The 26007-nt window shown below is 33.6% G+C and overlaps 1 protein-coding gene across 1 annotated transcript in view; it reads left to right on the top strand.

Moving 5' to 3' along the window:
- DNAI4 (dynein axonemal intermediate chain 4) overlaps positions 1–26007 on the top strand; it is an 89060-nt gene that overhangs the window by 38321 nt on the left and 24732 nt on the right. Inside the window, 4 exon segments of the mRNA XM_054572654.1 lie at positions 2277–2416; positions 13180–13335; positions 17843–18037; positions 23539–23744. Of these exon segments, the coding sequence (XP_054428629.1) occupies positions 2277–2416; positions 13180–13335; positions 17843–18037; positions 23539–23744 (697 nt within the window).

The following is a 26007-nucleotide window of genomic DNA, read 5'->3' as shown; positions in this document are numbered from 1 at the left end:
AATAATATACTTTTTAAATGACATACTTTTTAAGAGACAGCTACTAGAACCAAAAAATAAAGGGAAAAATTACAAAGGGATAGGTAAGTGATCTGAAATCAGAGAAAGAAAGATCTCAAAAGCAAATGTTATATTAGCTCATGGATCTAGAGTCCACCAGTAAGTCATGGGTTCCTAACAATTTGAGAAAGCTAAAAGAGATTCTTTTATTAGACCCAGACTCTTAAAAGGATCTTAGGTCAGTAGGGCCTCTTAGCTACTATGATAAAAAAGCACAAATCTACTCAGAAGGAAAACATACCCAATTAGGCTCTTAAGATTCCCTTGACTGAGTTTGGTAGAAGTACCCTAAACCCATAAAGATTACTAATTTTTATAAAAAGCCATTACGAATGAGAATTAAAAGAAATATGAAACCTTAGATCTAGACCCTGACGACTATGGATAATGATATTACCAAATATAAAATATAAAATATATGTGAAGTATTTAAATGAGAGAGTTAAAACACCATTAACATTAAGAAACTATCAAAATAATGACATATTTGGAAAAAATCTAAAAAATTTAAAATATGTGTATATAATTGTTGAAATTAAAAAGTAAACACTGACTTAGTTCTCGAAATTAATGGTAAATATTAAATTTAAGTAAGACATAATTAAATATAGATTCAATAAATTGGATCAGAATACCATACAAACATAGATCTAGATAAATTATACAAAATAAAGTTTGGATGTAAGAATAGAATATAAAGTATGAAAAACCTAAAAAGATATTTACAATAGAATAAAGGTCTACTGTACATCTAATGAGTTCCAAAGGAGCAGGAAAAAAAAGAATGGAGGAGAGGTACTATACAAACAGAGTGGATAAGGACTGTTCCAAACTATTTAAAGACACCATTCTACAGAAAAAGGAAAAATTGAAAGAAATCTGCCCTGGCTGGTATGTCTCAGTGGACTGAGTGTCGGCCTGTGAACCAAAAGTTCACTAGTTCAATTCCCAGTCAGGACACATGTTTGAGTTGCAGGCTAGGTCTCCAGCTAGGGACAAGCAAGAGGCAACCAATCGATGTATCTCTCACAAATCAATGTTTCTTTCCCTCTCTCTCTCCCTCCCTTCCCCTCTCTCTAAAGATAAATAAATAAAATCTTTAAGAAAAAGAAATCTACAAAAAAAGAACTCAGTGCACTGTACTGATACTGTATTGAATATAAAATATTAAAAGATTTTTAAAACAAGAAAAAAGAAGAACATATAATTTATAGAAAAATAATTTAACTGATAGCATTATTAGGGATAAAGAAAGTCACTTCATAATGATAGGAAGGTATAATAATTCTAAAGTTGACTGAGGGTGGGGGAAAGGGGCAAGGGAAAGCAGAGGTGGGAAAATGGAGACAAATGTATTTGAACAATAAAAAGATAATATTAAAAAAAATTCTAAACTTGAATTTTTCTAATAAAATACTCTCTAAGTATATGAAGCAAAAATTGAAAACTTGATAAGTATCCCATTAAAGATAATTAAACACACTTCTCTTACTTATTGATAGATCAACCAGATAAAAATAACTATACATGTAGAGAATTTGAAACAAAAATGTAATTTAATGGTTTTACATAGAACTTTACATTCCACAAATGGAGAATACACATCCTTTTCAGGCAAACACAGATCATTTATAAAAATCATCCATGTACAAGACCATGAAACACTTTAAAAAAATGTAAAGGAGTGATATCATACAAAATAAATCCTCTAACCACAGTGGAATGAAGATAAAAATCAAGAACATAAACCTTAACTAAAACACAGACACATTCACATGCACATTTGGAAGTTAACAAGAACATTTTCTGAATTCTTCATGAATCAAAGGACAAGGTCATAACAGAAATTTAAGAAATACTCATAACTAAACAATTATGAAAATAATACTTGTAGGATGATACAAAAGTAAGTAGTACTTTGAGGGAAATTTATAGCTTTAAGTATTTATATCAAAGTTCAGAAAATTTCTGTGGAGATAGTGCTAGCACATCATTGGTGGGCACTGAACGTAGTAGTGGGATTGAGAGGTATAGCATAAAAAATTCCTTTGTTGGTAGTGTAATGCAATCTCTTCCTAAGGAGTTTTATGATCTCTCACTTTTGGTGCAATCCACATTAGGAAGGTAATTGTAAGAAAATACATGCTATAAGGAGATGATATGTGTGGTAATAATTCATTTTTATTAATGAGTTATATATACTTCATTTTTTATAGCCAGAGAAACAAGGATTATGAGGACCTGTGTAGAAACAGATTAGGCAATGACTTATATGTTGAAAGAATGATGCAGACTATTAATGGAGCACCAAAGAACAAAGATGTTCAATGTGACACAATTAAAAAGGAAGACAAAGGTAATTTATGTTTTAGTCTGCTCGATAATCTATCCTGTTTTAATATACATTCTTTAAGTCTGTCAATTAACAAGTAAATGTTAAAATATATAAGACAAAAATAGAAATAATTTGACCAAATCACAACAGTAACTGGGTACTGTAATATACAACTTTCAGAATTTGACAAATAAGTTAACAGGTAATAAATATAGATATGGAAGATTTGAATAACATAAGTATCAATGTTGATTTTTACATAGACTATATCATAGAACTGAAAGTATTTTCAAATGTTTATGAAACTTTACAGAAACTAATGGTTTCTGTTACAAGGAATAGCAACTACAACTAATATCATTTAAAATGTGCCAGACACTATTCTAGGCCTTTCACACTATTCAAGGCCTTTAACCAGTTTAATTCTCAAAGCAACCTTAAGTGGTAAGTACTATTATTACCTCCCATTTTATAGAGGAAGAAAGAGGCAAAGAGAAGTCAGCTAACTTGCCCAAGGTCACTCTGCTAGTATTGCAGACAATGATACCGCTACAGTCTAGCTTTAGAGCCTGCTTTCTTAACTACTAACTATCTTTCAATGTTTATAAATTAACAACCCTAAGAATACTGTATAACAAAAAAATCTGTGAAGTGTGGACAAAGGGGTAATTAGAAGAAAGGTTATAATCTTAATGGTCTTGATCACTCAGCAAAACTATTCTTTTAAAAGACAAACTTCTAAGCAAGTGCTAAAACAAGAACAACTTATTACCAGGAAAGTTTTGTGGCATCTTTCCTTGCTCTTGACCTCTTGTCCTCCTTGGTGTGGTAGTGGTCTTAAAGACAGCACCTGCCTTCCCTGTATGAGCCCTGGCTCCTGGTTCCAGAGGTAACAGAACAGACCTTATTCTCAAGGAATTCAGTTTGTGTGTTTTGCCCTGCCTGGGAGCTACCTGAAGGATACAAGCACTTGACTGCTTTTTTGTTGCTGTTGTTGTTGTTGTTTGTTCATTTGTTTCTGCCTAACTCATAACTCTCAAGGGGCAAAGCAGTTGTGTATATTATGTTCTCCAAAAATGCTGTAAGGAAAAAGAAAAACTCATCTTTATCTGAGGCAAAAAAATACAACTCAGTCAAACAAGAGATACATGAAAGCCTGGGAGAAAAAGCTGGGAGAGAATGTCTTTGGGAAATTAAGGTATTGAAAAAGGCTTGCATATACGAGGGAATTTAGAAAGTCAAGTGCATGCCTAGAGCAGGATGCACACTCACAAAAGACCTAAAAATATCCCACACTTTTACCTCTCACTGATCGCTAGGCTCAGTACAAGCAGGAAGTGAAGGCTCAGTCATAGTTGTAAACAGCCTGTCTGAGCATTGAAGGAATAGCCCAGTACAGAGCCATTCTGTAAAACTGGCAGAGGCCTTTTTTTCCTTTTATTTGTTTCTTTGTTCCTTTTTGCTTTTTTCTCTCTCCTTTTTTTTTTTATTTGAGGGAGGAGGAATCCAGGTGTTCAAGGAAATCTCTGTCAGAACACAAGCTGACCAAAAGCTAAGAACAAACACTTCTGAAATGATAAATGACAAAGAATATAGACTTTATAAAAATAGTTTTAAAAACATCACTAAACAAACAAACAACTACTACTCACAGAAAATGAGAAACAAATCTTAAGGAGCAGGAAGAATCTGATTTTCAGAGTTATACATTATCACTCATATCATATTGTATTAGCATATCATATTACTCATTATAATACAAAGAAACAAGAAAGTATGGCCCATTGAAGGAAGCAATTTAAAGAAACTCTCCATGAAGAAGTACAGACATTAGGCCTACTAGACAAAGACTTTAGATCAATCATGTTCATAAAACTAAAGGAAGCTATGGACAAAAAGTTAAAGTAAACCAGTAGAACGACATACAGACAGATAAAGAATATCAATAAAAAGATAGAAATTATAAAAAAGAACCACAGAAATTTTGGAGATTAAAAGTACAATGAAAAAACTCCCTAGAGTCGTCAGTGACAGATTTGAGCAGGCAGAAGAATCAGCAATTCTTAAAGATAGGTCCATTGAAACAGTCCAGTCTGAAGAGCAGAAAGGAAAAAAAGAAGAAAAATGAATAAAGCCTGAAGGACCTGTGGGACTGCACCACGTATACCAACACACATATAATGGGAATTTCAGAAAGAAGGGAAGAGAGATAAAGGGGCAAAAAGAGTATTTGAAGAAATAAAGGTCAAAACTTCCCAGATTTGATAAAACACATGAATCTGTATTTCCAAGAAGCTCAGCAAACTCCATGAATGATAAATACAATGAGAGTCACACATTTTGAGACACACCATCCAACTGTAGAAAGACAGGGAGTCTTGAAAGCAGCGAGAGAAAAGTGACTCATTTTGTACAAGGGATCCTCAGTAAAATTCCAGCCAATTTCCCAGCAGGAAATGTTGAGGCCAGAAGTCAGCGGGATGACCCACTTAAAGCACTGAAAGAACAACAAAAACAACAAAAACCTGTCAACCAGTAATTCTGTATTTTTCAAATAATCCTGATAAAAAATCATTAACTTGAATAATAGATATATTCTCATGAGGGAGAAACTGAGACATTCTCAAATAAAGAAAAGAAAAAGGATTCAGCATAATAGAACTGCCTTATAAGAAATGTTAGGAGGAGTCCTTCAGGTAGAAATGAAAGAAACACTAGATTTAAAGACATATGCCGAAATAAAGAACACCTTTTACCAGTGTTTTTTATGTTGGCGTATGTCTTTAAATCTAGTGACCACCACATATGTAAATACAAAGGGCAGTACTGTAATTGTTGTCTGTAACTCTTATTTTTTTTTGCAATACAATTTAAAAGAAATGCATAAAGCAATCATTATAAATCTATGATAATGGGCACACAATGTATAAAGATGTAATTTGTGATAACATCAACATAAAGTGGGTGTAATCCAGCTGTATAGAAGCAGTTTTTCTATGCTATTGAAGTGAGGTAGTATTAATTCCAAATAGAATGTTAAAACTTTAAGAAACTATAACACCCAAGGCAAACATCAAGAAAATAATTTTTAAATTACAGAAAAGAAAATGAGAATGGGATCAAAATGGGTCACGATAAAAAGATCACTAAACACACAAAAAGGCAGTAATGGAAGAAATAAGGAACAACAAGGATGAAGGACATAAAGAAGACAAATACAAAAATGGCAGAAGTACTCCTGAACAGTATTTACTTTAAATAAATGGATTAAACTCTCCAATTAAAAGTCAGATATTGGCAGGATGAATAAAAATATCTAAACATGGTCCAACTATTGCTTTCTAACAAAAGTCTCACTTTAGATCCAAAGACACAAATCTATTAAAAGTAAATGGAAGCAAATAATAACCAAAGAAAGTTGAGATGGCTTTACCAGTATTAGACAAAATAGACTTTAGCTAAACTTGTTATGAGAGACAAAGAATGTTATTTGCTGATAAAAAGGTTTAATCCATAAAGAAGATATAGAAATTATAAATATATGCACTCAATAAGAGAGTCCCAAAGTATATGAAGGAAATATTGACAAAATTAAAGGGAGAAATGCACAGTTCTACAATGAGCTGGGACTTTAATATACCACTTTCAGTAATAGAGCAATTAGGTTATCAACAAGAAAACAAAGGACTTTAATAACAGTATAAACACAATATAGTAGACATCTATAGAACATTCCATCTTAAAACAGCAGAATACACAATACTTTCTCTATTTCACAAGGAAAACTCTACGGAATATACCATTATGTTATGTGACAAAACAAGAGTTAATAAAATTTAAAATATTAAAAGTTTCCAAAGAATTTTTCTGACCACAATGTAATAAAACTAAAAGTCTATAACAGAAGAACACCTGGACAATATAGAAGTATGTAGAAATTAAACAAAATGCTCAACCAGTGAGTCAAAGGAGAAAACACAAGGAAAATTAGAAAATAGTTTCAGATTAATGAAATGAAAATACAGCATAATAAAGCTTAAATGAAAGTAGTGCTTAGAGGGAAATTTATAGCTGTAGATATATTGAAAAATAAAGGATCTCAAATCAATAACCCAACTTTACACCATAAGGAACTAGAAAAAGAAGATAAAACTAAAACAAAAGCCTGCAGACAGAAGGGAATAACAAAGATTAGAGTGGAGATGAGCAAAATGAGAATAGATAAAGAATCACTGAAATCAAAAGTTGTACCTTGAAAAGATCAACAGAATTTACAAAACTTTAGTTAGGTTGACTAAGAAAAAATAGGATAGAAGACAAATTACTAAAATGAGAAATGGAAGTGAGGACATTACTACTGGCCTTGCAGAAATGAAATGAATTATGAAAGAGTATAAGAATGTTTTTTTCTTTCATATGTTTCAAATCATTGATTTGATTCTCAGCTTCATCCACTCCACTATTGATTCCCTGTAAATTTTTCTTTATTTCACTGAGTGTAACCTTCATTTCTGCCTGGGTCTTTTTTATGCTGTTGAAGTATCCAATGAGTTCCTTAAGCAGTTCCGATAATTAGTGTTTTGAACTCCGTATCTGATAGACTGCTTATCTCCATTTAGTGTAGTTCTTTTTATAGAGGTTTTTTTCTCTTCTTGCATTTGGTCCATATTTTTTTGTCTCCTCATTTTGGCAATCTCTGCGTTTGTTTCTGTTTATTAGGTAGAGCTGTTTTGACTCCCTGTCTTAAGTAGCGTGGCCTGTCTGGATGAATGTGGCTTCTTTAATTCCTTGGTTGTTGGATTTACATACAGCCCAATTTTATGATGATGTCTGGGAGGTATTTGTTTTGTAGACTAGTTGTAATTTTTGCTGTGCTTGTGCGAGGAGGCCAGCTGTGTTTATCTACACCTCCATCCTGACTACAGCAAAGCTATCATTTAGAATTGAAGGGCAGATAAGGTGCTTCCCAGACAAGGTAAAGCTAAAGGAGTTTATCATCACCAAGCCATTATAACATGAAATGTTAAGGGGACATATTTAAGAAAAACAAGAAGATCAAAACTATGAACATTAAAATGGCAATGAATTCACAACTATCAACAACTGAATCTAAAAAACAAAGCAAACAAGCAGAACTGAAACAGAATAATAGATATGGAGATCATTTGGAAGGTTATTAGCTGCGGGGGAAGGGGAAGAATGGGGTAAAAGGTGCAGGTATTAAGAAGTACAAATTGGTAGGTACAGAATAGACAGGGGAATGTTAGCAGAATAGGAAATGGAGTAGCCAAAGAACTTATACGCATGACCCATGGACATGAACTAAGTGGGTGGTTGCTGGAGGGTTGGGGGGTGCTGGGAGGAGGGGAACAAAGAAAAAATTGGCACAATTGTAATAATCAATAATTAATAAAATATATTAAAAATAATAAACAAATAATGAAAAAATAAAAGAGTAGTATGAATAAGTTATGTCAATAAAATAGATAATTAAATGGAATGGACAAACTCCTAGAAGCACACATATTATGAAAACTGACTTAAGGAGAAATAAAATCTGAACAAGCATATAACAAGAGATTGAGATAGTAATTAAAAACCTCCCAACAAAGAAAATCTCAGGACCAAATGGTTTCACTGGTGATTCCCACCAATCATTTAAATAATCAACATTAATCTTTAAATTTCTTTTTCAAAAAAATGGAAAAGAACACTTCCAAACTGATGAGGCCAGCAATATCCTGATACCAAAGCCAGATAAAGACATAACAAGAACATTACAGAGCAGTATTGCTTATGAATATGGCTGGAAAAAAATCCTCAACAAAATACTAGTAAACTGAACCAGCTGCATAATAAATGGATTATTCACAATGACAAAGTGGGATTTATCTCAGTGATGGAAGGGTGATTCAACATACATAAATCAATCAATGTGAAAAACAACATTAATAGAATGAAGGAAAAACCCCACATGATTATCTCAGTTGATACAGGAAATCAGCTGTCAAAATCCAACACAGTTTTGTGATAAAAAACACTCAACAAACTAAGAACAGAGGAAATTTCCTCAGCCTGATACAGGGCATTTATGAGAACCCACAGTTAACTTACTCTACGGGGGAAAACTGGCTTACCCTAAAGGATGAGGAACAAAAAGAAGATACCTACTTTCCCAATTTCTATTCAAAATTGTAATAAAAATTTTAGTCCCAGCCACTAAGCAAGAAAAATAAATAAAAAGCATCAAGCTGGAAAGGAAGAAATAAAAACTATATTCACAGATGACATGTTCTTAAGTGTAGATAATCCTAAGGAGTACACACTACACTAATAAATGAATTCAGCAAAGTTGCAGAATAAAAAATCAACACAAAATTCAGTTGTGTTTCTGTATACTACCAATGACTACTCCATAAAAGAAATTAAGAAAAATAATTGCATTTATATAGCTCCCAAAATAATAAAATACTAAGGCGTGGATTTAACGAAGGAGATAAAACACTTGTACAATGATAACTAAAACACATTGTGAACTTCACAAATGTTTTTTTTCTGTTTTTGTTTGTTTGTTTGTTTCCCCCTTAGGTGGGACAGGATGGCGCGAATGCACTGGTCCTAAGTATTTTTCTTTCCTCAGGTCAGTTAGGCTCATACTAATGACCTAGCAGGTTGTCTCTGGTTAACTAGTTTCTCTGAGGGCGGACCTCGTTAAGAAGAAAAGAGGGCCCTGGTGTATTTAAAAATGTTTCATTACCCCTCCCCATCACCAGAACCATGAGAGCATTATTTTCCCTGATACTTACTGTGGGAATCTGGTCAAGCTCCTAGAGTTACAGATCACAAAATGTGAAGTCTCTCTGTGACTGGGTCATCCTGGAATTCTCCAGCAACTCCTAGTACAATTCAGGTTTTCGTACCCCAGCACTGGTTTCCACAGTGGTTCCCACTCCTGAGTCTCTGCTCCAAAGAAGCCATGATTTCCTGTATTTGCCTGTTTATCTCTCCAATCTTGGGAGGCAGCAGTTTTCTGTGCCCTTACCTCCCTGTTAGATCCAAGAAGAGCTGCTGATTTTCTGTCTGTTTAACTTTTTACTTGTTCTTAGGACAGAATGGTGACTTCCCAGCTCCTTAACTGTGGAACTAGAAATTGCCAAGTCCCATCTTCTTACCCTGAGGATAGAATGCTCAGGTGAATCTGCCCAGATTCTTCTCTGTATCTAGCTTGGCTTTACCATTCTTAATGTAGTTCCTTTCCAACAGGCCTCTTTAGAAAAGGTGAGAAAACTCATTTCATGCACAGACATCTTCTGTTACACCCTGCTCCTGAGAGTTGTAGAGAAACCATGGTGATCAGAAAGTATAGAGCAGCGCAGTTACTCTGATCATATTTTCACAGGATATTCAGTGCCTAGCTTGTCACGTGCCCTCCGTGGGTTATCGGTGACACTCTGTTTCCCTGTATTTTCCCTATGAGTGGCTCCTGTAAACGCTTAAGGAAGCTGAAGTCAGACTGCAGCCCAGACTGTTCTAATTACCTTCTCCTCAGAGTCCTCATCTAATAGCGGCGATTTTGTTCTCTTCTTATGCATCTGTGAGAGTGTTTGCTATTCCATTTTTCAAAACTAGGAATACATCGTATAGGTATACATATGTCAGAGAGTCTTACATGGGGTTCTCTAAGAAGAAGCCTCCGAGAAAAGGATTTGAGTGTGTGTAATTTATTTCGGTGGTGATCCTAAGAAACACTTGTAGGGGAGAAAGTAAGTGAAACAAAGGGTAGGGAGCTAACGAAGGTTATGTTATTTAACAAATTACCTATTTGGGTGACTGAAGTTTAATACTATTAGAGAACTCTGGGATCCAGAGTTATCTCACTAGGCCCAGCTTTTTCTAAATCATTGTCTGAGGGCTGATAGACTTGTTAGTTCCTTAACATTCTTGGACTTCAAAGTGGCCTTGGTGCAAAAGATGACCCTAAGCAAAGAAATACAGGTTCTAGCAATTGGAGGCTGGCCAGTAGGAGGTAATGCAGAGTGGAAATGGAGAGGGCACCAGCAGCATCTGCTACGGAGGAAAAAAGAAAGACTTAAAGCAAGAGAATGTCCAATCCAAAAGTTAGGGAAAGTGGATACTTCTTTTGGAGGTAGCTAGAAGGGAGAGAGCTATGAGAGAAGGACACCCAGGGGATTTCTAAGCACCTAGGGATGTTCAATTTCCTATTATGGCTGCTAAGTACATGGTATTAAGTCTTTCTTGACACCACACATATACATGTGTTATACACCCTTCAGTGAATGGTATATATTTCACAATGAAAATTTTATTAAAATAATAAAAGACAGTTTATACTAAAGAATTTGGATACAGACCAACTAAATGTTAAAGTTTTACAGATGTCTTCCTTCACTGATTTTGGATGAAATTGAAAGAGATTTAGAAGTCAGAGAGATGGAATTCAAAATATTATCTTTATTACTGGTAAAGTTAATTGAAAAATATAGCCATAAATCTGTGGCTAAGTGGACTTCCTATTTCTTACCTCCAGAATAGAACTTACCAACAGTAATTGGCACAACTAGCCAAGTATAGATCTCCTCTGTAGAGGTGAGAACAGGCCAGAAGGCATGCTCCTGCAAGTTAGCAGACCTAACAAAAGAATCCAGAAGTGACTGAACTATAATTCCTTCCAAACTCTTCTATAGAATTAGTCACTTCTCTTTCCCTGGTAATGAGCAAATGAGGGAGATAGGCCAGAAGTGTTAATTTAGCTGATGTTTCTTCTGTAAAGATTCACAAAAAGTGAGGAAAAATTTTCTCAGCTAACAGCATATATATATATATATATATGTGTGTGTGTGTATATATATATATATATATACACACATAGTAATTTATGATAAAGGTGGCATTACAAATAAATGGATAATACAATAAATGTATTAGTGTTTCTGGCTAACTTTTGAAAATACAGTTAAATCTTAAAACTTTGAAGATTTCATAAAACTACTTTGTCTTCTAAATATACTATACTACAATAAAAACTTTTTAATAAAATTTTATGTGATATGAGCTCATTTTATTAAAATATACACATATTTGCTGCATACAAATACATTTATATGTGAATCTGGAAGGACATATACCAGAATATTAGCAGTTATTATCTCTGGGTGATGGACATACAAGTCATATTTACCTTCCTTTTTTTTTTTTTTACAGTGATCATATCTTTTTTACTCCGCTAAATAGTAAAATTATTTTTCTGTAAATGTTATATAGCCAATTGCTATTCTTTTATACTCTGAGTTAAAACTACTAGAAAGAAACAATGTCTTTATAGTTTTAAAAACTATTTAGACATATCTGAGTCTCAAAAATGCTCAAAACATGGATATAAGTAGGAATACTTTTCCTGATACTAGTTAACATAGCTCCCTTTAATAACAACATAAAATTGGAAGGTTATAATCATTCATTATTTATTATTCCATCTTGTAGATGATATTATGGCATGTAATTGGAGATTTTTCTACTTCTTAGACTAATTTACTCAAATGAACAAATATAAAATTACCAGTGTTACTATCTTCAAAGAAGAAACAACTGTAAATCACTCTAACATTTTACAATTATTTTATTAGTAGCCATGTAACAATATATGTCTACATATACAACCTAATAAACTTTCAGTTTAAGGAAGAAAAAGGGTAAGTAATTCAATATTCAAAGACAATTTCTTTCTATGTTCTTTTACTTCATGAACATAGAAATTATACCCTTTTCAATTCAGCAATATGTACTAAGTATTTATTCTGTGTATGATTTGGCTAGATACTATTAAAATAAGTTCAAAAGATAGAAATGTTATTGTAAAATGTGAGTTAAGATTCCTTCTAATTGAAAACATTGTTGAATGTCAGAGAGCCTTCATTTTACATTATGAAAATAAAACTTCTAACAATGAAGTGGTTGCATATATTAGATCCAGATCCTGCTTTTATTTTCAGGGGAAAATTCTTTATTAAGTCATTATAGTTGAACTGGAAGTTTAGTAAGTTTAGCATGTAAGAATATGTCATCATATGGTCACTGATAAAATAATTGTTGCATAAGCCTTCCATCTTTATATCAGCAATGAAGGGTTGGGAGCATTCTTTTGGAGTCATTGTAATATTTGCTCATTTGAATAAATAAGATAAACAAAAAACTTAAAATGGAATTTAAAAACAATACCACTTTACCAGTTTTTTGAGAACAGAGTCTGTCATTTCCCCAATATGTACAATCTTTTCAAATAAGTATATAGGATTTTTCTTGATAAAATGGAATTAGATGATTATAATAAATACATTCTATAGAATATAACATGTTGTATGTTAACCATAGTAAAGAAACATTAAAATCTTGTTATAATATGATGGTCTGTGCCTGTATCAACACAGTCCATATCAACAGACTCGTAAGATCACGCTGCACCAGCTTGTGTAAAGGGGTGGGAGGTGTGGGGATCAGAGAAGATGGTGAAGGTAATTTGGAGCTATCACTAAAACACTAAAGTATTTGTAGGTGCTAAAAGTTTGAAGGCTAAGGATCTCTTAAGGTGCTTAGTGATTTATTTCTTTTTTATTTTTATCCACTTCTTGCCATTATGGTTAAACAGTAGTACTTTTTTTCTAGACAGTAGATATTCTTATCGTAGATTCTGCTATGACTAGTTATTTATAAGCTATGAATTAGAATTTGGTTTATCATAATTTTTACCTTTCTGTCTCTTTATTTAGGCATAATGTCTACTACTTGGGATTTGTACGATTCTTATAATGCTCTGGAGCTTTCATCTTTACCAGTAAAACAATCTATAATTGATTCAAGTAATAAAGCAAGCATACCTCCTAAAGATCAAGACCAAAGAGGGCCTGGAAGTACTACAGAAAAAAGTGAGAGTTCAGTTTTTTGAATGATGTTTTTGCATGGCGTTTTTTTTTTTCCTTGGTGACACTATTACAGATGTTCCTCATTCTACCCCACCCCTCCCCCTGCCCCACCCTGCTCCTACTTTGTTGTTTGTGTCCATAGTCTGTGCATATATATTCTTTGGCTGATCTCTTCCAGCCCCTCCCACCACCATCCCCTCTGAGACCTGTCAATTAACTCCTTATCAGATGTTATTGGCTAATATGTTCTCTCATATAATGGGTTCCCTTTTCATTTTGTTGATGGTTTCTTTTGCTGTGAAGAAGCTTTTTAGTCATGAAACTAAAAATTCTAGAAGAAAACATAGATAGTAATGTCTCAAATATCTTACATAGCAATATTTTTGCCTATGTATCTCCTAGGGAAGAGAAACAAAGGAAAAATTACATTTTTCAATAAATTATTTTTTAAGCAGTTACGATATTTTCTTTCTGGTGGAAAATGAAAAGTATTTTCGTGTCTATATTCATGAGGGATAATGGTCTGTATCTTCTTTTGTACTTTCTCTGCCTGGTCTTTGAAAAACACAACAATTTCTTTTTTAAAAAAATATGTTAAGTTTCCTTTATGGTCTAGAATATATATAGTCTATCATGGTATATGTTCCAAGTGCACCTGAAAAAAATATGTATTTGATTTTCATTGGATGTCAATGAGATGTTTCGGTTGGTGTTGTTGAGTTCTTTTGTATCATTGCTGATTTTCTGTCTAGTTATTCTATCAAATCTTGGATTTGTTTGTTTCTTCTTTCAGTTCCAGCAGTTTTTCCTTTACAAAGTTTACAGCCTTGTTTTTTGCTGCATAAACATTTAGGATTATTATGTCTTCTTGGTGCAATTGTTACATAAAGCTGCTTGACTCTGGTAATTTCTTTTACTCTGAAATAAGATTTAACTGATTTTTATGTAGCCTCTTCTGTTTACCTTTGGTTGCTTGCCTGAAAAATGGTATATTTTACCATTTTGCTTTATATATACATATAAAATACATATTTTTTTTACCATTTTACTTTATACTTAGATATATTGTATATTTCAAATAGGTTTCTTGTAGATATTACATATTTGGTTTATGATTTTAATCTGTGTCAGTTTCTGACTTAAACTGATATATTTAGACCATTTATATTTAATGTAATTATAGATCTAGTAAGGTTCAAGTCTGCCAATATTTGTTTTCTATTTGTTCTGCCTGATTTTGTTTCTCTCTTTTTCCCCATTGTTCATGTTGGTAATTCAAATATACATATTTTTTACAATTCCACTTCAATTTATTTATAGTGTTTTTGAGTTTTGTCTAGCTTTTTAGTTTTGCTTTATATATGGCATTATACATACATAGCATCATAATCCACTGGTTTTGACATTTTTCCAGTTAAAGTTAAGTGTAGAAATCTTACCTGCCTTTGTATCCTTTTACTCTTCTATATTTACATGTTTACTTTAAATATTTCCTTTAAATATCTAGCAGAAATATTTTTACATTTAGAACTACATCAGACAGTGGATGACAGTGTCGACCATCAAATATAATTAAGAAACCTCAAGAGAAACAGTGTCTTGTATCTATCCACGTTTTTATCCACTGTTCTGTTTTCCTTTTTGATGTTCCAATATTCCTTTTGTTATCATTTCATTTCTGTTCATAGAACTCCCTTCAGCTATTCTTAGGGAAGATCTGTTAGCAGCAAATTCTCTTACATTCCTTCATCTGATAATACCTTAATTTCCCCTTTTATTCTATAGAATATTTTCAGTGGATATAAAATTCTGGGTTGAATAGTTCTTTTCTTTCAACACTCAAATAATCTGTTACTTCTTCTGGCCTCCATGATTTCTGATGAGAAAACTGCTGCTATTTAATGTATTTCCCCTTTATATGAGGTGTCATTTCTTTCTTACTGCTTCCTAGCTATTTTTGTTTTTGTTTTCAAAAATTTGAGTATGATGTGCCTTAGTGTGATTTCTTTGTATTTATCCTCTTTTTCAATTTACTCAGTTTCTTAAGTCTGTGTGTCATTCTTCTTTGCCAAATTTTAGAAATTTTCAGCTATTATTTCTTCACAATTTTTTCAGCCCCTTCCTTTTACTTCTTTTTGGTGTACCAGTGACCTGAATGTTAATTTTTGTTGTTTGTTTGTTTGTTTTTCTGAGGCTCTGTTTATTTTTTTCAGATTCTTTTTCTTTCTGTTTCTTAGATTAGGTAATTTTTCATGTTTTCTTTTTAAGTTCACTGACTCTATTCTGCTGTCAAACCATCTATTGAGTATTAAAATTTTAGGCAGTGTCTTTTTTAGTTCTAAAATTTTCATTTCTTTCTCTTGCTGATTTACTAAGACTTTATTTTTTATGATACTTTCTGTTATTTCATTTGTCTCAAGTGTGCTCATAAATATTTATTAAAACATTTTTATGATGGCTGTTTTAAACTGTCAGATAATTTAAACACCTGTCATCTTAATATTGGTGTCTATTGATTGTCATTTTTAAAAATTTAAGTTGAGATTTTCTTGATTCTTGATATGATGAATGACATTTAATTGAAACCTGGAAATTTGGGATATTATGTTATGAAAGTCAGGGTCTTTTTTAAACTTTTCATTAACAGGCTTTATTTGACACTATTCTGACAAGGGAAAGTGGAGTTCACTGCTTCATTGCTGTCAGGTGAGGTAGAAGTCCATGTTTTCTACTTGGCCTCCAATCGTATTAAGGGATGGGGTCTTCTCATTACTGCTGGTTGGAAGTGGGTGGGGATCTCTGACTTCCATTGATACCTTCATGGATGGAAGGAGAAGGGAGTCTCATTACTGTTCCACAAGAAGCCTCACTTGGCACCATAGAGTGGGAGTTGGCCTCATTATTGTTGAGCAGTGATGTAAGTTCTTATTTACCAGTCCAACTCTGGCTATTCTAGTTGGGAGGAAAGTCACCTTTTTACTTCTAGGTAGTTGTGAAATTCCATGTTCCCCAATTGGCGATTATGTTTGGTAGGCATGAAGGTCCTGGTTACCCACTGAGCCTTCCCTGACATGGCACCCACTGTAAAGCTGGGATTTGGAATACCTTGTTACAACCTGGCACAGGTGGATGTCTAGGCTCCTTACGTGGCCTTTATGGCATGTGTGTTTCTTTTTTTCTGTGGTGTTTGTCTGGAGTAGAGTGGTTATAACATAAAAGTTTTCTTTCTTGCAAGGCTGTCTTTTTCCTGACTCTTTGGCTAGAGAGAAGAGGCTTCTTTTTAGGCTTTTTTTTGGCCTGCATCTATTTGTGTTTCCAAGTTGCTTGCTTCTTCAGCTCTGCGTTTGGAATATACATGGCAATAAGAGAACCCAGAGAATTCACGACTGTCATTCCTTGGGTCCTGATGACTCTAGTTGCTTTGTCTTCTTCTTCCAAAAACTTTTAAAGCTTTCTTATGTCATTTATATATAATATATAAATGTAACATATATAAATTTATATATAACATAATATAAAATTATATATAATATAATATACTATATTATATTATGTTTAATATAATATATTAAACATATATACTATATATAAATGGCATAAGAAAGCTTTAAAAGTCTTTGGAAGAAGACAATATAAATAGTCCAGGGTTTTTAGTTGTACGTTGTAGGAAAAACAGGTAAAAATGTGTCTATGCCATCTTCATGAATGCAGGACTGCCCTTTATTTGGTTTTTAAAGTAAGAGTGTGCTAGGTTATGTACACATCCCAATTCCTGGAACCTGTAAACATATTACCTCACATGGCAAAAGAGGCTTTCCTGTTGTACTTGAATGAAGATCTTTAAAGGAGGAGATTATTTTGTGCCATTTGAGTGGGCCCTATCTAAGCACATGTGTACTTAAAAATGGAGGATCTTTCCCAGCTGTGGTCAGAGAGAGGTAATGTTGCAGACTTTGAAGATGGGGGAAGGGTGTGGGTGGCCTAGAAACTGGAGAAAACAAGGAAATGAATTCTCCTCTAGAGCCTCTGGAAAGGAACATAACTCTGCTGACTTCTTGGCTTTAGCCCAGTGAGACCTGCAGCCAGACCTCTAACCTACAGTACTCTAAGTCAGTAAATTTGCATGTTTTTAATCCACTAAGTTTTTGAAAATTTATTATAGTATCAATAAAAAATTAACAGAGTTGTATAATATTCCTATAAATTAATAATCAGATCAGACCTTCATCTGAAGACTGATTATCTTATTTTAATTGGAATAAAAAATGTATAGAGATGAAAATTATCTTTTGAAAACTACATTTTTGAGTGGTTGGTAATTTCAAAACAAGGTAATATATGTATATATTGCAAATGCTTGGTATATAAAAGATATTCAATAAATGTCTATTGAAGTTGTTGCATACTAGAAGAAAACAGTAATGACAAAATGTCATTTTTAAAATATTTAGAATGCACAAATTATCTAACATTATTTGTCTTATCATTACATTATGTTCGTATTTTATAGATAGTGAAGCTAGTTCTATAATGGAAATAGAAAATGTAATTCTGTCTAAAATGCATGATGATCAAGAAGACCACTCAGATGCAATATTCAAATCTGAAAAGTTTCAGCAGGACTTATTTTTTATGGAACGAGTTCTAATGGAAAATATATTTCAGCCCAAACTTGCAGCTTATCGGCAGCTTCCTATTTTAAAAGGTATTTAAAGAAATAATCACATTTAGACAAACTCAAAAAATTTAAAAAGTTAAATGGTATTATTATTTCTAAATGTAATCTCAACTGGGTTATCACTTATGAGAATATGTGTTTATGTAACTTTCAGCACTAAACATGCGAGTAATAGTAGAGACCAGACTAGAAAGCCCACAGCAAGTCATAGTCCCTTAAATTCAAAACTTCATAAGCATCTGCGGTTCCCGTGTCCCTGCATTCAATTATTCTCTCACATTCAAACTTTTCAATTGCCATTGGTATTTCCCAGGTTCTGGCTTTCATTTCCTCTCCTTAATTTTATAACAGGGTCCTTCTTTCTGTTCTCATTGCTACAAATCTCATCTCATGTGTCCTCAGAATATTTTGAAGGATTTTTGAGATGATCTAATGCAACTTTCCAATATTTGAATGAAGAAAATAAAGGCTATATAAACTTTCTAAGGTTATATTGTCCATGACAAAGCTAGGCATTCAGCCAAGATCTTTTGATTTCATTCCAATTCTCTTCCCACTCTGCCATCTTGCCATGCTGATGTATCATAAACACAGGTTTGAACATGGCATTTAACTGCTAAAAATCTTCAGTAACTTCCCATTGCCCAGAATAAATGACAAACTTCATATGTGTTGTACAAAGATAATTGTAATCTGGCCACAGACTACTTTATCCCATTGTATGACATTGGAGACCCTAAATTAGACCCTGTATTAGACTTACCAAATTCCCCCTACAAAAACTAAACATTCCTTCCTTACCTTTGGTTGGAAAATACTTAGTCCACCCTTCTATCCATCCCATCTTTGCCTATTGTATTCCCATCTTTCATGTATGCATTAGGCCAAACTGCTTCATGATATCTTTCTTAATCCCTCAAGTCAAAATCAAACTTCTACATCAAAAAATTAGGTTACAAATAACATGTGTGACAAATGGTTGTAAAACTATGTCCCTTCTCTCCAAGATTATTGAAAAACTATGTCCCTTCCTTCGTATTAGTTTGATATTTAACATTTTCATCATATGTGTAAACTTTTAACCCCATATTTAAAGAGTTATAAGGTTGAAATTTTATACTGTATATTTTGACATTTTAAAAACTGTTGATAGATCACTTCTTTAAATGTATCTCAGAAATGTAAATACTGTAGAAAAAGTTTTAATGAGATAAGATTTACATACAATTTAATGAAGATATTTTAACTGTATAATTTGATACATTTTGAAAATATATAAGTCTTTGCAAGTAGTACCCTACCTGAAATAAGGAATATATCCAATCAATCCTTAAAGTTCCCTTGTGCTGTTTCCAGTTAAACCTTACCCACCTCCCAGAAGGCATTACCTGATTTCTCTCACCATAGATCAACTGTTTTGGTATATCATATAAGTGGGTTCATTTAGTAAGTATTGTCTGGTGTCTGGCTTCTTTCACTCAACATAATGTTTTTGAGATTCATCTAGGTTGATGCGTATATATGTAGTTCATTTTTTCCCAAGCACTGTTTCATTTCATGAATACACCATAATAATTTTTATATTCATTTATCTATTAATAGATAACTGGATTGTTTCAAGTTTTGGATATTATGGGTAAAGCTGCCATGATCATTGTTGTATGTCTTTTTTGTGGACGTATGCTTTTATTTCTCTTGGGGTAAATACCTAGAGATGGAATTGTTGGGTCATTGAGTAGATTTATGTTTATATCACTATATGGATTAGTTTGTATTGTCTAGAATTACACAGAAATTTAATTATACGTTATGCTCTTTTACCTAGTTTCTTTTAATTCAGCAAAATTATTTTTAGATTCACTTATGTTGTTGCATAGATCAGTAATTCATGTCTTTCGTTACTGACTAGTGTTGCATTGTGTGAATATTCTACTCTATGCTTATCCTTTCACCTGTTGATTGATATTTGTTTCCAATTTGGGACAATTACAAATAAAGTTGGTATCAACATTTGTGTACAAGTCTTTGTGCAGACATTTGCTTTCATTTCCCTTAGGCCAATACCTAAGCTTGGAATGGGTGGATCATATGTCAGACATTGTATATTTAACTTCCTTCTTTTCTAATATATGCCTTCTAAGTACTGCTTTAGTTGAATTTCATAAAATCTGAATATGTTGTATTTTCATTTTATTAAAAATATTTTTAAATATCTTAGACTTTTTCATTGACATGTGTTATTTATAAAGGTGTTACTTAATATCCAAATATTTTGGTATTCTCTAACTATCTTTCTGTTATATATTTCTAAGTAATCCCATTGTGGCCCTAAATTATACCTTTAATGATTTTTTTTAGATTTGCTAAGTTTATTTTATGATCCACAATATGTCCTATTTTGAAGAATGTGCTATGGTACTTGAGAAGAATATGTTTTCTGATGTTTTTGGATGGAGTGTTTTATAAATGTCAATCAGATTAAGTTGGTCAATAGTGATGTTCAGGTTATCTATGTACTCAATTCTTATCAGTTACTAAAGGGGGGGTGTTAAAATCTCCAACTGTAGCTATGAATTTTATTTCTCCCTTTAGATTTATTATTTTTGTTTTATATATTTTGAAACTTTAGTTACACATATCATTTTGGGTTGCTTTGACTTTTTGGAGAGCTGACTGCTGATTTTTCCAGTTTATACAGGCAGAAATCTGGGGAATATATGTGGGAATTGGTGTTTAGGGTGTAGGATAATGATGGAAGGTATATAAAGTTAGATAAGGCCAGAATTGTTATATGAATCCATTCGGCAGAGATTCTAGTTTCAGTATTGTAGCTCAAGGGATTAGAAATGGCTCTAACAGTTTGTTTGTTTGTTTTGGTTTTCTAATAGACCAAAATGTGACCTTCACTAAATGAAGTCGAAATGTCCGATTTACCCCAGTGTACTGTAGAGAAAGGTATTCAAAGCCTTAGGGACTTTAGAATGTTAGAATGATTATCATGATGACCTTAAGACCCACTCCAGGAGGGTACAGATAACACACTTTTCACCACATTGTAAGAAATAAATTTGTGAGGTGGGGGGGCCAATACCCTTCGTTTTCAAAGTATATTTAAAAAGTTACACTTGAAACCTATATGATCCTGTTGGCCAGTGTCACCCCAATTGTTTCATTTTAAAAAAAGAAAAGAAAGTTACAGAGGTAGTAAAAGTGAGCAGTAGAAGAAATGACTAAGGAAACGTTACAGAGGCACAAAAAGATTAGGAACGTACACTTGAAAAGAAGATTTGAGTGAGCATACTTTACGGGTTGGCGGGGCAGAAGGAGAAGAAAGAGAGAGTGAGAGACTAGCATCCTTGAAGAGATCTGTGGTCACTCTTCTCGGTAGTTCAGAAATTACAGGAACTGCTGCCGCTGAACTGGGATAATTAAATACAATAAGGATAATTGGACCCTGAGGAAGCAGGGGCTCAATGGGAGCACTTACACACACACACACACACACACACACACACACACACACGTAGGCGTGCTTACTATAATGGATGAAGCAATAACCAATAACCAGAATAGCCTGACTCACAGAGATCCATGGCATTGGCTAGTTGATCATGACGCCCCTAAAAGAGAAATAGGTAGGTGGTGTATTAGTTTGCAGGGGGCTACCGGAACAAAATACTGCAAACTGGGTGGCTTAAACAATAGAAATTTACATCTCAAAGTTCTGGAGGCAGGAAGTCCTAGATCGAGATGCCAGCAGAGTTGATTTCCTCTTAGGCCTCCTTGACTTGCAGATGGTCACCCTCTTGATGTCTCTTTACATGGTGTTTTCTCTTTGCATGTGCATCCCTTGTATCTCTCAGTATGTCTAAATTTCTTCTTTTTATAAAGATACCAGTCATACTGGATTAGGACCCATACTAACAGCCTTATTTGAATTTAGTCACCTCTTTAAAGTCCTTGTCTCCAAATACCATTACATTCTGAGGTACCAGGGGTTAGGGTTTCAATATATTAATTTTGTGGAGACACGATTCAGCCCATAACAGGTAGTTTCTTCCTAAAGTCTTACTTGATCCTGTATAGGAAAAAGAATTCCAGGTCAAGTGAACAGAAGTCTTAATTGACACACCCAAAGTCATAGCCCCTCAACCAATCCCTAGCCAGTCCATAACCTAGAAATCACTGAATGAAGGGGAAACTGGATCCCATTGAGAAGGCATCCCACTACACTGCCAAAAACATATACTGTGAATATTTCTCCCATAGGGACTTAGAGGCTTTTACTAGAATTTCAAGGATAACAGAATGCTGGCTCTGAATTGACAGTAATTCCTAAAGAGCCACAATGTCACTGTGGTCCACTAGTCAGACAGTAAGGACATATAGAGGTCAGGTGATCAATGGGGCTTTAGCTCAGGCCCATCTTACAGTGGGTCCAGTGGGCCACTGGAACACATCCTGTGGTTATTTGCCCTGTTCCAGAACATGTACTTGGAAGAGAAATTTCCAGCAAGAGGCAGAATCTCCACATATGATTGTTGACCTGTAGAATGAGGGCTATTATGGTAGGAAATGGCTAAGTGAAAGCCACTAGAGCTGCCTCTACCTACGAAAATCGTAAGCCAAAGCAATGGCACATATCTAGAGGGATTTTAGAGATTAATGCCACCATCAAAGACTTGAAAGATGCAGGAGTACTGATTCTCACATCTACCTGGCTTGAGAAGAAAACACATGGATCTTGGAGAATAACAGTGGGGTTATTGCAAATTTAGCCAGGTGGTGATTCCAATTGCAGCTGCTGTTCCAGATGAGGTTTCCTTGCCTAAGTAAATTAACACATTCTTTGGTATCTGGTGGGTAGTTATTGATACAATGAATGCTTCCCCCCCGCCCCCCAAGACTCATTGGTAAAAACCACCAGAACTATTTGCTTTTGGCTTGCCAGGCCAACAATACACCTTTACTGTCTTGCACAGGACTATATCACTTCTTCAGCTTTATGCCATAATTTAGTCTGCAGGGACCTTTCCCTTCAACAAGACATCACACTGGTCCATTATATTGATGGCATCATGAAGACTGGACCTAGTGAACAAGAACTAGACTTATGGGTAAGACATTTGCATGTCAGTATGAGAAATAAATCTTAAGGAATTCCAGGGGCCTTTCACCTCAGTTAAATTTCCAGTGGTGTGAAGTATCCAGCTCCTCTTACAATCAAAAAAGAGGCATAATACATAATGGACCTCTTTGCATTTTGGAAGTAATCTATTCCTCCTTCAAATGTGCTACTCTGGTCCATTGGTTGAGTGACCTGAAAAGCTGCTAGCTTTGATGGGTCCCCAGAACAACAGAAGATTCTGCAACAGGCCAGGCAGCTATTCATGGTGCCCTGTCACCATATGATCCAGCAGATCCAATGGGCTTGTAGTGTCAGTAGTACATGGAGATGCTGTTCGGAGTCTGTGGCAGGCTCCCGTAGGTATAGAAGACAATAATCTTTTCATTTGATTTAATTTTAGAACCAGAACCTGAAGAGCCTGAAGACTTTTTAGAAGGTGAAAAAATTGAAGAAGTAGAAGAAGAGGTTAAGAAGGAAGAAGAAGAAATAGAGATAGGTGCAGAACAATCAATAATACCAGCCAATTTGGAACGACTTTGGTCCTTTTCCTGTGACTTAACCAAAGGCCTTAATGTGAGCAGCCTTGCCTGGAATAAAACAAATCCAGTAAGTTATTGAATATTTTAATAATTGCTCCAGCATTTAAGGGCTGTTGTTAAGTCCTTGAACCCCTAGTTTTAGAATGCCTCTGAAGCAAGTTTATGTTTCAAAGAGGGGGAATACAAATAGTTATGAAAAATGTTTTTCTTCTTTAATATAAAAACATTACCATTGTGATTTTAGGAGATGTACTTGGAACATGACACTCCCTGAACCCACATCAGATATTGAGAAATGAACTGGAAAATAGTATATAATTGATTTATTTTAACATTTATTAAACCCATGCACCCAAATTTGTATTCTCCTTAAATTAATTATATTCAGAAGTATATACTTCATCCAGTAACAGTGAAAATGTGCAAAATAATTTTGAGATTCCTTAAAATGCTATCACTATTAATAATAGCAGGTACTAAGTAGTACTTACTATGTACCAGGCATATTATAAGCATTTTACTTGTATTAACACAAAATCTCTGTGAGTTAGGTATTAATTTCCCCATTATGTTGATGAGAAAATTGAAGCACAGAAAGGATAAACAACTTGCCTAAAGTTATGCAACTTAAGTGAAACAGCCAGAGTTCAAACCCACACATCTGCCCCTAGGTCTCTTGCTCTTAACTACTACACTGTTAAAATAATCTTTAGACAAATTAGATGAATCATCAAGCTGGGGAATGGTATGTTTGCTTGTAAAAACGAGATGATTACAGAGTACTGAGACTTATTTTCTCCTGGGGTGCATAAACTGCTTCTGAAGACATGATTTTCAACTAGTTATTTCAAAATGCTTTTATGTAATGGCAATACCTTTGGAATGAATATTCAGTGTATTTGTAAGTGATCAAAACTAATTTATTTGTTTAAATTGTATTCTATTATGTATAAGCATTATCCTTATTATTTTATATATATATCTTTTAAGATACTATGTGAAAATAAGATAGCTGTTATGGTTATTCAAAAATAGAATGTCTATAATCATTTTTGTTAAAACTTAAATAGCATATAGTTTAAATTATATATATTATTTTTAATAAAATAAAATACTTTTAGTATGGATCTATAAACAAACTTTGGATTTTGCTTGTTGTTCTTTTTCTAGTTCTTTTAAATGTAAAATTAAATTGTTTATTTGAGCTTTTTCTTGTTTCTTGAGATAGGCCTGCAGTGCTATGAATTTCCTTCTTAGTATTGCTTTTGCTGTGTCCCATAGGTTTTAGGTTGTTGTATTCTCATTTTGATTTCTTCCTTGATCTCATTGTTAACCCATTCATTGTTTAGTAACATGTTATTTAGCCTCCATGTTTTTGTGTGTTTCTGTTTTTTTCTTGTGATTCATTTCTAGTTTCATACCATTATGGTCAGAAAAGATGATCAATATTACATCAGTCTTCTTACATTTATTGAGACTTGTCTTGTTTCCTAAAATGGTCTCTCTATGTGAAAAGATTGTGTATTCTGCTTCTTTGCATTGAAATGTTCTGAAAATATGAATTTAACCCATCTGATCTAGTGTGTCATTTAAGGCCACTGTTTCCCTGTTGATTTTCTTTTGGGGAGATCTATCCATTGATGTCAATGTAGTGGTAAAATCTCCTTCTATGACTGTATTACAATTGCTCTCTCCTTTTATGCCTATCAAGATTTGCTGTATATATTTAGGTGCTCCTACATTGGGTGCATAAGTGTTACAAGGATTATCCTCTTCTTGGATTGATCTCTTTATTCTCATGTAATATCTGTTTTTGTCTCTTATGATAGCCTTTGTTTTAAAGTCAGTTTTTTCAGATGTAAGTAATGCTATCCAAACTTTTTTTCTTTCAATTTTCATGAAATATCTTTTTCTATCCCTTTACTTTTAGTCTGTGTGTATCTTTCATTCTGAGTCTCTTGTAGACAACATATATATGAGTCTCTTGTTTTCTTATCCATTTAGCTACCCTATGTCTTTTGATTGACATGTTTAAGCCAGTTACATTTAAGGCAATTATTGATAGGTATAAATTTATTGCCATTTTATTTTTTATAACTGTGTTCCTCTGGGTTTTTTTTTTCTCTTCTTCTTCTTCTTCTTCTTTTTTTTTTTGTTTGCTAAAATATTATTTAAAATTTTTTTCTTTCTTTCTTTCTTTATTTTTAAATACATTTGTCTCTGCCTGCCCCCCACCACTTTCCCTTGCCCCCTCCCTCATTCCCTCCCTCAGCTCTTCCCCTTTGGTTTTGTCCATGAGTTCTTGCTATATGTTCCTTGACTTTCCCCTT

This window comes from Pteronotus mesoamericanus, unplaced genomic scaffold, assembly GCF_021234165.1.
Source record: "Pteronotus mesoamericanus isolate MK-2021 breed Mesoamerican mustached bat unplaced genomic scaffold, CSHL_Meso_final contig_105, whole genome shotgun sequence".
In the NCBI taxonomy this organism is placed as follows: Eukaryota; Metazoa; Chordata; class Mammalia; order Chiroptera; family Mormoopidae; genus Pteronotus; species Pteronotus mesoamericanus.
The sequence above is the reverse complement of the archived record's forward strand: the minus strand, read 5'-3'. Positions and strand labels throughout refer to the sequence as shown.